Raw genomic sequence first — 15956 nt, 5'->3', positions numbered from 1 at the left:
TTCATCAACAAAAATGCATATTTCTATGCATATTACTTATTTGATTAGATCAATTATTCTACATTTGACAATAAAAGTCATTCTACATACCATAAATTGGCATGAAAGATTTTTTTTCTTATTACTATGAAATAAACAACAGCAATGAAAATCTCGAATTTAAAGTAAGTCGTCATCTGTTAAATACGTAGGTAACTTTCATTAAAAATTCATATTTATAAAATATAAGATTTTTTATTATTGCACATATTAAACTCATTTTTGGGACACCAATTGAATTCATACGAGGCGATAATAAATTTTGTAGGTAGCTTGTGATTTTTAAAATCAGTTTGACGTCCATGATAATAAATGATAAACATTATTATATAAAATATGTAGTTATTAAAATATTTAACAATATGGAATGAGAATAAAACATTTAAACATCATTGATGAAGTCTTCATCCATCTTTTTAAACTTTTCACGATATTCTTCCGGCACATGAACTGCTGTTACATCTTCTGTTTCCATTTCCTCCTCTTTCCTAAAAACAAAAACAAAATCAAATAGAAAAGCGATAAAAAGTCTATCTCTCTTCTGATTCTGGATCACGAAAGATCTCAAGAGGAAAGCGAGGATTGTTCGCAGAAACTCTGAGCGAGCTAACACTCTATGGTCTGTCAACATCTGAAAATACTTTGGCTGATATGAGAAAAGAATGGAAACTGAAGAGTGGTCTATGTCCAACACTGGACCCAAAATGGCTGAGAAGGAAAATAATCCTTTTTTATGGTTTCAACAATCTTTGATTTGTCAATTGGCAATTGTTAGTTTCGATAAAAAGTCAATATGTTTGAATTTATTTAACTTAGCAGCGAAAGCCGTTTAATTTGAATGGTAACGAATTGAATTTGATGAGACAAAAATTATTTCCAATGGTTGAATAATAATATGGTCCATCGAATGGTTTTTATATGCAAAACTTTTAATAATTTTAAGAAAAGATTTGCCCAAATTTTGATATAGAAAAAAAGTAAAACACTGCAGAAATAAATTGATTTTGTAATTATATTATACAGATGGCATTCGATACAAAATCATTGAAAATAAACATACCAAATGATTTATAGGGCACAGGAGTACCAGGAATACGTCTTCTAAAGTTTTTTTTTTTAAAGGAATACCCGCAAAGCATCTATATTAGAGGCTTGTCTGCAGGTAGGATAGTAAGGATAGGGAAGCTAAATGTGAAAAACACATCACAGACACCCATACCAATTGAAAATAAATCTTTCTTGAATTTATTTTGCACTTGGCGGGAATCGAACCCGCGTCGCCAGTATCGCCTACCCAACCTTAATGATTAGTAATGGAGATGACTCCATTACTAATTATTTAATTCCTAAAATCACTCAATCCCACCATTAATCGTAACATGTAGTATTTACCTGATGAGAATATCAACGACATTCTCGCATGCCAAAAGGGATTTCCTATCCGTTTCCCACTTGTGCAATTCCCTAAGCACATAGTAAGTCCCATGATTTCTGAGGAACTCTCTTCCATCCTTCTTGACACACAATCTGCTCAATGCCTCCAATAACAGGATTCTACAAAGAATTACATATTAAAAACATCACAAGGGAGAAAAATTATTCTTGTTCATTGGTAAGATGGTGATAACAACAAAAAAAACATCCAATGATATTTTGTACATTTCCAAATCATTATAAGTAGACAAATACCGCAGGATTCAACCTTTGAGGAATTGTTATCAGGATATAGAAATTTCAACAGATGGATGATAGGAACTTGTATAATATATGAATGATCCTTATAACGAAGATAAATAGAAGTCTCCAATCGAAGTAAATGTTCACTCATGTGCGGAATGGTGAATATTATACAACATATCATGGGTATACTGGCAAAATAGTGAATATTATACGACATATCGTGGGAATACTGGCAAAATAGTGAATATTATACAACATATCGTGGGTATACTGACAAAATAGTGAATATTATACATGTCATGGGTATACTGGCAAAAAACGTTAACTTGAAAATATGCTATTTTCACTTAATGATGCATACTATAAAGTTTGCAAAGTTCTATAAACTGGTAAAATACACTAGTTTGAAATGTCATTTATATGTGGTTTTAAAAGTAAATTAAACTTGCAGTTTTATAGTGGGTATTTTATTCAGGCTAAAAGCTTTAAATAACAGGGATTATTCAAACAGGGATTTCAGAGTTAACGTTTTTTGCCAATATACCTATGGTATAAAATAATTGCTTAAACCAGCCAATGATAAGTAATAAAGACTGTAAATGTCCTATAGAAGACTTCTGAATTTGAGTAAGGTTATGGTTCCATGATTTCTACTGTGGACTATTGAGACAAAGTTCATAGGTTTGACAATGCAATTCCTATCACAACTAAATTTATTTTTATAATATTTACATCTTCTTGTGGTATAAAAATGTAACATTATTTTATTATTTGCATTCATTTGATGGATTGAGGCTTTCTATGGACATTTGGAGGTAATAATTTATCAGAACATTAAGGTGGGGACTGACTGGAGCATTTCGTCGTAACATAACATTCGCGGCCAGCATCCAACTTCGGATGAAGCACGCGGAATGAGCGGCGAGCAGCTCGGCTCGCTGTACTGACTATACGAATGCTCGCATTGTAACGTGTTATGTTACGACGAAATGACTCCGGTCAGTCCCCACCTTTAAGTGTACTATACTACGGTAGCATGAATTAGGGGGCAGCATACCTAATATCTGGATCCTCCTCTCTTTTCTTGTCAGGAGGTAGGTACTGAAGGGAGGGCGGGAGGACATCCATCTCATCATCGGAGTACTCCTCTCCACCAGCCAGGGGTAGGAGAAGGTACGGAAGTAAGTCTACCTACAATCATATTTTGATTATTCACTTCCAAAATTGATTTTTGTTTTCGTATTTTTTTAAAATACAACTTAGTAGACCCAAAAAATCAGTGTTTGATTTAACATTTAACACATAAATTAAAATGGAGTTCTACAAATTAAACGCCAAATCAATAAATAAATTTACCTCTGGTCCCAAGAGCCAATTATGTCTTTCAGCATCGAAGCATATATTCCTGAGTGTCCCTACTGCTCCTCCCCTCCTGACTATCGAATCCCGGTAATGGCAGAAGCTGGCAACTCGGGCCGCCCCGCCGCGAGCATTCTCTCCGTCACACAGCCACTCCCGCACACGACAGCTTCCACTCAGATTACTCAGCAGTGGACCTGATGACATTATTTAATATTCAATACCAACATATCAGTCATATCTCGGCAGAACATTATGTTTGCCGATTTTGGGGGAATCATTTTAGCATACTCAAAATGTTTAATGCAAAGTGCCAAACGGTCATTTCCACATATCAAATGTATATAACATATCGTAAGTGTACTGGAAAATATGCAATTTTGACTCAATGATGCGGTGTTGTAAAGTTTTCAACGTTCTATAAACTGGCAAAATACACTAAGTACATACTTTGAAATGTCATATTAATGTGGTTTGAAAAGTAAATTCAACTTTAAGTATAATAGCGGGTATTTTATTCAGGCTAAAAACTTTAAATAACAGGGATTTTAGAGTTGACATTTTTTAACAGTATACCCACAATAAATTCTTCTGACCTCTAGCCGCACCCAATGGCGCACAGGGTACCACATTGGATCGATGCAGTGATAACTTGATCATAAGTTATGAAAAGGCAAAGTGATCAATCCTGCATTTCAGTTCATTGGATCTATACATATACAATGAACCCTTATCCGCACCCGATGGTGTATAGGGCACTGCATCATATAAACGCAGTGTTATCTTGATCCTTAAAACATGAAGGAAAGGTGATCAGCCCTCTGCTTCAGGTATCAGCCCAGGGTAATAATAAATAAATATTAGAGTGAAAAATCACTTATATTTGACACCCCCCCACTAGAAATCGAACCCGGGACCTCCAGTGCAGTAGCCGAGTGTGGTGACCATTACACTATGAAGGCGGATAATTTGGATCCCGGATGAACATATTTGTAGGGATACAGACGTGAGTGTAGGATGTCAAAGTGAAGGATATTACTGCTATACATATATGTGAGAACAATAAATAAAATGTACTATTATTTAGAAAAAAAGCAGCTACGGTTAGGCCGCTTGGGAATTCATACCCGCCCTTATTAACTTTATGTAAGTTGGACAGCTTACTGCTAATAATTATAAACCCCTTGTGGCAGAGTTTTGTAATAAATTTCAAATATAACTAAAACTGAAAAGGTTGCTACCGCTTCCCAGTTGTAAACATTTATCTCTAAATATTTAATTAATACCCGCAATTCTAGTATCAACATTATTTCAAATAAATTGGAGCAAATATATTACATTTAAATTTAAAACATAGGTTTATTATGGTTTTGACTACAGAAACGTTAAAATAAAAATATCTCATACAAGTACATATTACTCTTAAAATGTTTCAATGCAATTCACCTCAAGTTGGTATTTTACGGTGTTTTGTATTTTATAAAAAATGATAACTAATCCAAATGTATAAAAAAAATGTATACCCAGGTAATGAAGATTTGAACCAGATTTATTATAACTAACATTTGTAAATGCATCTAATATTTGCGGTAGCCTTGGAAAGATTGCTGGTATACATTTTTCCAAGTTTTCTTCTGGTCTTGTTAAATTACAGAGGGCCATGCATGCAGCATCCGCATACTGAAAAAAAACAACAATTAAGTTAAAGTTTGAGATTTAAAATCTTTCTTAACATTCTATAATACATAGGAAATCATTCCAAACCATATTTGTTCATTTTTAACCCCCCCCCCTCTTGATCCCCACCTTGTCGCGGTGAGGGGGCTTGCGTGCCTCAGTGATTCACCAGGCTATGGCGGTAGTCTAACTACCAGAAGGGCTCTACACTAAAAATAAGCAGGAAAACAGTGGTTGTCCCTGTCTCAGATAATTTTAAATCAAGGACTGTATACCAGGAAATGTAGTGGAACCAGTTATTGCAAAGAAGTAACACCATAGAGAAATAAGTATTTTTCTATGATTATTGTTGAATTCTCATTGATTAGTGAGTTAAAAGTTAGCAATTGAAAAGACACCATATTTGAATCGGATCACTCTAATAATGTTGGAAGGATGAGAAGAATTGGTAGGATAAACTGGATTGCAAAAGGATTGAAGTATTAATCTGTTATTCACCTTTAAGCACCCCACCTTTGGGTTATTATCCAAAAAGTAGGTGAACAAATAATTGGGTTTGTTTTCATATTCTCGATAACAATACTTATTTCTAATGTACCAGACAATATACCTATTTATGACCCTTTGCAAGTCAGGTTCTCAGCATAAGATGTCACCGGATTTTTTTTTGTTATGACATTCTATTGAATATTTTTTATAAATATATTTTGTATTTAGTGTAATATATCAATCAACATAATCTCGTCATATTCTGCAAACATTGAAAAAATAGGAAGCGAGTGATATTGACCTTAAAATGATGAAGACGCCGTATGATGTATTTGTTTGTGTAAGGTGAGTAGGAACAATTTGACATATTGCTCACTTCTTTCAAGAACGTCATAAATAAAAAAAAACTTGATTTTAAAGTTTAAAAATATAATACAACGTATTAAAAATAAACATCAAGCCACTTATTGCACTTTTTACTGTGCAACAGATCTTTTTAGGTAAAACCTAAAGATTTTTTCTACATTTGAAAAATATTTAGTATATTTAAAAAAAGACTTAAAAACTATCTTTTCTGCCCTGTAGCGGGTAAATATTAAGTTAAAAATATGCCTCTTTTGCTGGGATGTAGTACATTTTCTGGGCATTCCGAAAACATGCACAAATGAAAATTTACGATTTTTTATTTTTGATTTATGACGTTCTTGAAAGGAGTGAGCGATATCACAAACGTTTCTGTGGTTGAGGGTATACTTTTTTGTACCTGAACGTATGGGATACAGCTTGTTGCGTTCAGGCAATAATATAGTGGACATATTACATCCGTTCATATGGGTAGAGCGTTTAAGAGAGCTTTTAATATTGATTGAATTTGACTAAAATTATAATGAAACAAAAAATTGGAATATTTTATGATTTAAAAAAAAACACTCCTCTAATATAAAGTAGTAATATACCTTATTCTGAGAGTCTAGAATCATGTCCGTCAAGTGTCCTACAAGGGTGCTAGAAGCTTCGCTGGGAGCATCAGGAATATCATTCATCTCCATTATGGCAATAGCTCCATTTTCTTCAGCAGATACATTGATTAAACATAACAATGCCTCCTTTCTCACTAGTACCGCATTATCCTTGGAGAGTAATACTATTTTCTTAAGAACTTCTTGACAGCTAACGATGAGAGATATCCCATCTCTACTTCCAGACAAACCTGAGAATTCATTTGAAAATAAAATGAGCCAGTGGAGTTATATATAATATGCTATATGGGTTTGAGGTACACTCTCAAATAGAATATAAGGTACAATTTGGAAATACAAGAACATGCAAACATTGTCATTACTTACTTAGTGTTTTACATAAATGGCGCCATATAAATTACCCAAAATTATTATTAATGTTATTTCATTTTTAATTTACCTCTAACGTATTGAAGAGCTACATCTTTTAAATCAATCCTAGCCTTCAAATCTAGAAATTGACTCATTTCTTTCAAGGAATCCATTTTATTCTCCCCTAATTGTAGTTTTATTTATACAAACACGCGACTTTGACACATGACAACGTAACCTACAAATCGACTGTGTCAGATGACAGTTGAGGTTGAGTTGAGGCAGAATTGAGGTTGAGTTGAGGCAGAGTTGAGTAGGTGTCAACTACCTACCTATCGTCAATATGTTGTTCATATTTGGTTATTATTTACGAGGCAGTGGTTGGTGCTACAAAAAATATTATTATTTTAAAACTAATTCATTTTTCTTTATTCCATTTCTAAAAGAGTTATGCATTCCAGACGAATTATCTAAAACGCGTCTCACCCTTAGATCTACTAAAACAACTGGTAAAGATAAAATAATCTTACAACTTGATATATTGCATAATCTGGGTGTTTAAAATATTACATTAAAAATCGTTTTTCTTCCCATTAAAATTTTCACTTCTAGGCGCGCAGATAGATCATTTGTTCGTTATCAGACAAAAAAAAAAAAAATAATAAAACGACGGCGGGTTTCTTCAAAGCCTAACCTTTCTTTAGAAAAATATATTTTATTATTTCGAATTGTAAAATAATTTTGCTTCGGAACAATGACAACAGACCATCAATGTTTACGGTGGGTAAGACCGGCAATTAAGGGAATTTTCGGCCATTAGGAATAATGCATTTCGTCGGCCGCGTCTAGGGTCGTTAAAAACGGGCCGACCCACGGACCCAAGGCTACGATCATAAATATTATGCCGCCTTTGTAACTACCCTCGCGCCGCCTCTCGGGAGTGGAAGGCAGAGAGAGGATAGAACGCCACACTACCTTGTCTAATTTCTGACATCTTTCCTTGTACGCGTCCATAAGGCACTCCCGTATGTACTGGCAATACATATGGATGAATAAATAATAATAAAAAATATATATATATATATATAAATATACATCACGCTCTAAATTCCATTTAGGAAACTTGAAATAGCAATTAAAATTGAAAATTAAACTTTACATTAAAATCAACCTTGCCAGGAATCGAACCTGAACTTCGAGTGGTTGACAAACGCGTCAACCACTACTCTGAAAGGAGTCTTTAATAATAGGTTATTTTATGTTATAATTATAAGTTAATCTAGTTATTATAATCAGTTTAATTAAGAATCAATTAGTTAATAATAAGTCATATTATAATTAGTTTTGTTAACTTTTAATTATTTGTAAGTCTATAACTCGGTTACTATTAACTAGTAGTTGTGGACACCATATGCTCCACCTAGGGAGCAGATATGGGTTTAAGATTATAGTAAGTAAGCTACGATAAGATTATTCTTAAGTTAACTAGGGTAAGGAGTAAGCGAGAGGGGTAATACGACCCTCTTGCTCTAGCAACAGTAGGGGTAGGACGCGAGCTGAAGACGCCTCACCCCAGTCGACGAAAAATCCCCGACCGCGCAGGTCGAACGCGCACGCCGTCGCGCTCGACCCGAGCCCAAACTCGGCACTTCATCAGCTAAGTGCTCAGCCGCGAGGAGAAATCGTGTGAAGTGAATGGTGGTCATTTCTCCAAGACACGATGTAGCCAGCGCTACAAGGCCATCTTCCAGCCGCGAAGATGCCTCATCCCTCACCCTTCACATCGAGGAACGCCAGGTTCTTTCCGACAGCGAAGGAACTGCTCATCTAGGACGTCCGCCGTCCACCCAGGAACACTAGATTCCTGCCCCTCCAGGAACACCAGATTCCTGCCCCTCGAAGACCGCCCAGCCTACAACCTGTGGCCGTCACGCCCAACGGGATTCCACAACCCCGGAGCCGTTCATGGCTCATAACTGTGGAACAATCTCAATCTTCGTTACGGTGTTTCGTTAAGTGAATCTGTGAACAAGACATGAGCTAGAAAAGTGAACTTTGGACTATGTTGAGGACCTTTCGTTTAGTATAAGCTATTTTCTAAGTGTTGTAATCTAGGGTAAGTCATTTTAATAATATGTCTACGTAATCGATTAAACCATGTACATGAAACATTCAAGTTTTAATTATCCTTCCCCCTTTTACCTTTATCTTGATTGTAATTGTATTTAATTCGATGCACACTTCCTCCGGGCTTAAATAAACAAAGATTAAATTCATTCAGATTAGAACTTAACAAGCGCGATATTAATATATTGTACATAGCGAGGTAACACGGTACACGAGGCTTCCTTTTCCGCGGATAATCGAGTTCCCGGAATTTGTATTCGCCGCCCCGCGAGAACGATCAATGGCGATTTCCCCCCCCATTATCTCTCCAGAACGTAGCCGTCAGGATGATTTCCCTCCGAAATTATCGATCAAACCCCTTCTCTATGTCCAAATAGTAATCCCGAATGATTAGAGTGTTGTTAAACTAACAATCAGCGAACTAAATTTGGCAAGCGAACCTTTGCTCTTGCGGGGCGATGGCATGGAATACTTGCAGTTTTTTTGTACTTTAAAAGGGAAATATGTGTGTTTTATTTACAAAATACTTCAATTTCATATTATTTTTGTGAGCCTAAACGGCTCATTATTAGAAATAATTATCAAATTGTGGTCGAGTGAGATGGAATAAAAATTTTCAAAATTCCCCAACACTAACCACGGGACCACAATCCGATACGAGAGGAAAAAAATTCAGCTGAATTATATGATTTCTTTCATTTTCTTTTGCCCAATTTAATCACTGTGTAGTATTCTACAATAATAGCGATATATGTGTAATTTTTTTTATCCAAATGCATACCGCTTCCATAGACAAGATCCTCAGTTCCTGCCCATCTGTATAATACGTGTTTCCAATATGGTATCACTGAATGAGGCTTTCGTTCTTTCTTGTGTTCTTGTGTGCATGGTGTTTCGCGTAGAAATTATTTTTTCCCAATTTGGGAATCTTCGTTTGACATTTCCATCGATTTGCCTATATTTTTGTGTACAAAGTTTCAAAAAGTTGGCGGATTCAGAATAGGTATGTGATTATAATTATTGCATTAACATAATTTTTACATTAATTTCATTTATGAAAAGTAAATACGAAATATGCTTTTTGCATGCTTTTCTCTCCATTATTTTAAAATAATAATCTTGAATATTAAAAACATTTTTGTAATGAATGTATGTATATGAATTATCATTTACAGCTGAATATAATTTTAAAACTGGAAACAATGTAGGTAACAAAATTTGTACATAAGTCATTTGACCTCTTTTATATAATTATATTTGTGATGAAGTATTAACTCTATTATCAAACAAACCTTTTAATACATCTTATATGAAATTTAAACAGAACAAATTTTTCAACAATATGACAAACATAAAACTTTCAGTGCACAATGGACTCCTGGTACCGACTCTAATATATAAAAATGAATCATGGAGTTAGCAAAAAAATAATAAAAATAGAGTTAATGCAATTGAAATGGGATCACTCAGATGAATGTACGGCAAAACAAATACGATGGATGTTCGAATGGTAAAATAAGGAAACAATACGAGGCATTATCAATAAAATTAATAATAATAATAAAACCCTTAGCCGCACCCCAATGGTGCATAGGGCACTGCGTCATATAAACGCAGTGTTATCTTGATCGTTTACACATGAAGGAAGGTGATCAGCCCTCCTCTTCAGGTACCAGTCCAGGGTAATATTGAATAAATATTACAGTGAAAAAATCACTTATGTTTTATTTTACCCCACTTGGGAATCGAACCCGAGACCTCCGGAACGGTAGCCGAGCGTGCTGACCATTACACTACGGAGGCGGACAATCAATAAAATTAAGAAATATTATTGAGATGGTTTCGATGTGGAATGAATGAGTGAGGAAAGATCTGTAACACGAATATGAGGGGGAAATGTAGTTGGAAATAAGAGCAGAGGACGACCGAGGAAAACTTGGCCAAATACATTAATGTGGTCAGTTCAGGAGTCTTAACAATCGGCGGGTATGTAGAAGAGATGTATGAATGAGGCAGTGGTGAAGACAGATTGGTGTAGCGTTCTATTCTCTCTGCCTACTGCTGCGGAAAGGGGCGTGATGGATTATTATAAGTTAGTTAATCTGATGGCATGAACATATTTACAGATAGTATTTCAATTCTAATTTTTATTGCTTTCAGACGACTGAGAAAATGTCACAAACACATTTTGCTTTGACGTGGGACAGCTACCAATCTAGTATCTGTTCTCACTTTAGCACACTTCAACAGGTATATCTATTTACTAATATATTTTCCTAAAACCCCGTAATGGTGTCCAAAATAATATTTAACAATGCCAATTTTTATTTTGTACTCTCTATTTATGCCTCCGTATCTATGTCCGTATATATGTATTATCTCTATGTCCGCCTCCGTGGTGTAATGGTCAGCGTGTTTAGCTACCGTGCTGGAGGTCCCGGGTTCGATTCCCAGGGGGGTGAAAATAAATATTAGTGATTTTGCACTGTAATATTTATTTAATATTACCCTGGACTGGTTCCTGAAGCGCAAGAGTGATCACCTTGCCTTCATGTAAGTAATGATCAAGATAACACTGCGTCAATTCGATGCAGTGCCCTATGCACCATTGGGTGCGGATAAGGGTTATAAGTAAGTAAAAGTAAATTTATGCACCCAAGTCAAAATTTGTGTTGAATCTAACAAGATTGGAGAATCTCATTAACTTGGCACAACCTTTATAAAATTTGACAGTGTTGGCATGGAAAATGATACAAATATGGAAAATGATAAAATTCTGAAATAGGGAAATTTTATTATAAATTTACGATATTTTATTGTTTGTTTTTGATATATTTTTTCCAATTTTTCCAATGTTGTGATTTATAATAGTCAGGTTATTTAAAATATAGGGTTATAATTTTGAATGGCGTCTATTTTGATCTCAGAATGGAGAGTTTGTGGACCTGACGTTAGCCGCCGACGGTCACCTGGTGCGGGTGCATCAGCTGATCCTGGGAATAGCCAGTCCTTACATCAAGGAACTCATACGCTCTGCACCCTGTAAACATCCTGTCATATTCCTCAATGTAAGTTGATTATTACTGCAATAGACTTCACATTTACCACTGGTCTATCATGACGGTAAATGCATTAGTCTGTTTATTCAAAGAGTTAAAAATAGTTTTTTTTAATCTATGGTGGTTTTTAACCAGTTCCCTGATTAGCCCGGGCATGACTCGGGCAAGGAGTTTGTATTGTGTTTGACGAACCCGAGCACTGCTCGGGTAAATCGTATTCCTGCTCATCAGTCCTACTTTGCCCGAGTCAAATATTGACCCATTTGTTTTTATTAAATAACCCGAGCGGTGTTCGTACAGTCTTGTTTCGGGTGACAATTTCCTGCACTGACAAATTTTCTGCCAAAACAACTGTATGTTATGCGATTTGTTGGTGTTTTGGCGTGTAAACTAAAAAGAGACAAAACACACCCTATAATAAATGAAAGCAAAGTGTGACCTGAAATATGAGGTCACACTTGGCTTTCATTTATGATTACCTATGATTGTTTTTAATGGCCAGTTTAAAATTTATATCTTTTGTTTGGTGCTAAATTTGAATTTAAAGCCATAGTACTTTCCTTAAAAATGTTTTGAAAATACATTTTTGTTCCAGAATGTGTCCTATTCCACACTTTGCTGCATTCTTCAGTATGTATACACTGGAGAGGTGGCTATTGCTGAAGATGAACTATCTGCATTTTTTGAGGCTGCCAAAGCTCTTCACATCCAAGGCATCGAGACTACGGTGAGACTTATATTTCTTAGCGTTAGAGAATTATAAACTTATGCAGACTCACAATTTGTCTGAGTTTTGGGATTCTTTAAGTTTGAGCCAATATTCTTAGTTGTCTTTTTAGAATATTTAACAATACCTTAATTATTAGAAGCAGGTAAACTCTGTGTATTGAATAATATATTCTAGATATATATCATGCTATTATTGTATGTAGTACTGTACAATTAATTTTTAATGATTTATTAAATTACATTCTTTTTATACCAATAGTACTTAATTCATTATCAAATTTCATCGTTTTGTAAAACCTTTATTAGTCTATATCTCATAGCTTGGTATGTCGATAATTTATATGCCCATGGATGTATTGATTTGTGATGATTAGTTGAGTCTTCGTTACAAAAATAAGTAAATTCATCAGAATTATAAATCATGTTTAGATTTGTACAAATAATAATATTTTATAGAAACTACATGACAATTTAAAAAATACCTTCTCATCCATTATTTGAAAAAATATGGATTTATACTAGTGTTACAAACTTTTACTATGTGTTTAAAAATGTACTGTCTTCTTTAAGGAAGTGAATACGGAATCGTCAAAAGTTAAAAGCCATGATCAAAAGAGTGGGTTACAATCGATAGAAGTTCAAATTCACGATGATAAAACTTGCCACTACGAGAGGGTTTCTGTTCCCTTGGCAGCCAAGAATATCAAACTTACTGGCAATATTACCACTGGTGACGGTGTCATCTGCCTCAACCCGACCACTACGACCCTCTCGTCTTCCAGTATGTCCAAAAAGTAATGTGATTACAAATCTCTCTCATAATCAACCAATTAAGCTCATTGCCTCATGTCTGCTTCTACAACACAAATTACATATATGTCTCATACTTGATTTGTCCATTGAAATCTGACATTTTTCCCTCCACCGCTATGCATTTCCTGTCTGAAGTAGGAAAAATTAGTACATACATAAGATTTTAATGTTGAAGTTATGGTAAACCTAACAAATTTTATAATTTTAGTACATATTTTCTTTTTCACAATTCATGTTCTTGATCATAAAATAAGACATAATTTTCAAGTTGAAAAGTTGTATAAAAAAAAAACAGCTCTATGAAATCTAATGCTTTCTTACAGATGAATGCAATTGATTGATTTTATAAAATTATATAAAATATATCGATACATTCTTCTGGATATTTTTCCTAAATGATATCATTTGTTTAATTTATTTATTAAATCCTAGAAAATTGTTAAAATTCTTCTGAACACTTGTGAAAATCTAAGAATTTTCTCAAGAACAGATTTGTTATTTGACCCATGTATAATGTTGGTCATTAAATTATGAATATTTTCAGACATCTTGACACGGAGGGCAGCAGCAGGCAAAGTGATGACCTGGAGATGGACATTGTTGAAGGCGACATGGGGGATGAGAGTCCAGCCGATGTGAGCAGTGGCGGGGGTGGAGACACCAACCCTATTGAGTACTTTCAACTATCTCCCATTGTCGAAGAGTCCTCAACTACATACCCTAACACTAAAGGTATGAAATTATTAAACGCACACTCAATCCTTTAATAATAATATAGTAGCATCTCTTTAATCTGACTCCACAAAAGTCTAATTTGACGCTTAATGGACCGGTACATTCATTAAAAAAATATTTACAACCTTTTTCAAAATATCAGAAATAGATTTAATGATGTTGCTGTCTTGTTTTGTGTGATTAAGGTGGTGTATTCGTAAATAGAGCGATATGTTCCTCGGTTAAATTTTCCTCATTAAAAATCCAGTAATGCATTTTCATAATATAACTTACCAACCTATGCAATCCCCTCAAAAAAATAGTATGCGTGCTTATGTAAATCTAAATATTGAACCACGGTATAATTTGTTACTTGTATATGTTCACAGAGCTTCAGTACACTGTTTCGAACCGTGGTTCCTTACAACTCATCCTGAACCGATATGTATATAATTTGTTCAGTAAAAGTAATGGGGGCATAGTAAGAAGGTGGCGCTGCGTTGACTACAGAAACCAGAAATGTCCCGCATGCACTGTCACTAATGGAAATGTTGTCATAAAAAGGTATGTTTTTATTCAACTATATTCAAGTTATAAATATAAATTTTTTAAAATTATATTCTAAAATATACAATGCCTTCTGTAAAAAGTGAAAGCCATAGATTCAATTTAGCATAATTGGTGAAACGGGTCATTAATGTATCAAATAAAAAAATCTATATTCAATTCACCATTGCCCCACCCCCCTTTCAGCATAATTGGGTTGACAGTTGATAATAAAATTGGAAAAGTGTGTTCATTTCCTGCTTATTGAAAAATAAATTATTATTAGTACATTATCAATACATTATTTTTGATTGGTCTGGGTGTTGGGTTATGTATTTCACACTTTTATAACCAATCCTTGCTCAAATTACTTATGAGTCTTTAAAATATTTAGAGGCGTCTCGGGTTATTGTATAAATATGCCAATTTTTTTTCTCTTGTGTTGCTGCCATAGTGTTATTCAACTACGTCTGCGGTTGCAATAATAGATATCTCGTAGGGTGGCAATGTACATGTTTATTATCTAAGGTACTGATTTGAACATTAAACTCAATTAATGGTTTTCATTTTCATTAAATTTGTTTTCTTTATCCACAGAACTAATCTCCACAACCATCCTTACCATGACAAGAAGATACTTGGAAAAATTAAAAAGAAGGCAGTCTATTCTGCAATTAAATTGGCTCCAAACCAAACCAATGCTAAATCATGAATTTGTATTAAATATCTTTATATGTAAATAGTTCAATATACTTTATTACAGTTGTTAGGTACTACTTTAAAGTAACGACTATTTCATTATAAATCAGCATGTCATTAACATTTACACAATGTATGTATTGATATCTTTTAGTATGACTTTTTCAAAATATAATCTAAATGTGTCTTTTGACAATATTTTTAAATTTCTGTCTTTTAAAAATAATTTTAAAATTTTAAATAAATGAAATACTCGCAGAGTAATTCCTGATAAGTCCTCTACATACCATTATTTAAAAAAAATCAATAAAATATTTTCCGTTTTAAAATAGTTTCTGATGTTTTCTATGTAAAATCATTTTTTTTTGTATTATTATTTTTTATATTTTATAAATATATCTGGTGGCATGTTTATTAAATTTTACATAAATAAATTTATTTTAAAAAATCTTGGTCATATTTTATTTTGTTTCAAATACATTACCTATATCACAGAGAGTTTCCGAATTATAGATTGCGAACCTACACGGGTCTGAAAGCATCAATGAAAGTGTAAGATATGTCCTGTATCCAGCCTGCTATAGTTTATTTTTATTACCCCTGTCTAGACTTGAATAAATACTGCCTTATTAAAATTTGAATATTTATCTAAATTCAATTGGAATGCAAAGCTGAGATAAGCAATCAAATTAAG

At 34.0% G+C, this 15956-nt stretch overlaps 2 protein-coding genes across 2 annotated transcripts; one reads left to right on the top strand and one right to left on the bottom strand.

The window, feature by feature from the left end:
• Positions 1-214: 214 nt before the first annotated feature.
• On the bottom strand, positions 215-7109 carry LOC148305982 (co-chaperone protein HGH1 homolog). The gene is made up of 7 exons (XM_088265890.1): positions 6664-7109; positions 6201-6454; positions 4602-4758; positions 3076-3275; positions 2777-2910; positions 1432-1593; positions 215-527 (listed from the first exon to the last, which is right to left on the bottom strand). Exons 1-7 carry the CDS (start codon positions 6746-6748, stop codon positions 422-424), a joined length of 1098 nt encoding a protein of 365 aa, XP_088122016.1. The 5' UTR covers positions 6749-7109; the 3' UTR covers positions 215-421.
• Positions 7110-9551: 2442 nt separating this feature from the next.
• LOC148305981 (uncharacterized) lies at positions 9552-15702 on the top strand. The gene is made up of 8 exons (XM_088265894.1): positions 9552-9705; positions 10863-10952; positions 11630-11770; positions 12357-12488; positions 13061-13284; positions 13848-14035; positions 14407-14581; positions 15161-15702. Exons 2-8 carry the CDS (start codon positions 10875-10877, stop codon positions 15273-15275), a joined length of 1053 nt encoding a protein of 350 aa, XP_088122020.1. The 5' UTR covers positions 9552-9705; positions 10863-10874; the 3' UTR covers positions 15276-15702.
• Positions 15703-15956: the final 254 nt, after the last annotated feature.

This window comes from Brachycentrus maculatus, unplaced genomic scaffold (genome assembly GCF_059751285.1).
Source record: "Brachycentrus maculatus isolate JH-2025_06_01 unplaced genomic scaffold, ASM5975128v1 h1tg000258l, whole genome shotgun sequence".
Taxonomy (NCBI): Eukaryota; Metazoa; Arthropoda; class Insecta; order Trichoptera; family Brachycentridae; genus Brachycentrus; species Brachycentrus maculatus.
The sequence above is the reverse complement of the archived record's forward strand: the minus strand, read 5'-3'. Positions and strand labels throughout refer to the sequence as shown.

Bases quoted from the DNA above. Each gene is read 5' to 3' on its own strand.
- LOC148305982 (XM_088265890.1), bottom strand. From the start codon at position 6,748: ATGGATTCCTTGAAAGAAATGAGTCAATTTCTAGATTTGAAGGCTAGG. The intron at 4,759-6,200 runs GTATATTACTAC...GTTTTTTTTCAG, and splicing joins TTCTAGACTCTCAGAATAAG to TATGCGGATGCTGCATGCAT. The intron at 2,911-3,075 runs GTAAATTTATTT...ATATGATTGTAG, and splicing joins ATTGGCTCTTGGGACCAGAG to GTAGACTTACTTCCGTACCT.
- LOC148305981 (XM_088265894.1), top strand. From the start codon at position 10,875: ATGTCACAAACACATTTTGCTTTGACGTGGGACAGCTACCAATCTAGT. The intron at 10,953-11,629 runs GTATATCTATTT...TTTTGATCTCAG, and splicing joins ACTTTAGCACACTTCAACAG to AATGGAGAGTTTGTGGACCT. The intron at 14,036-14,406 runs GTATGAAATTAT...ATATGTTCACAG, and splicing joins TACATACCCTAACACTAAAG to AGCTTCAGTACACTGTTTCG.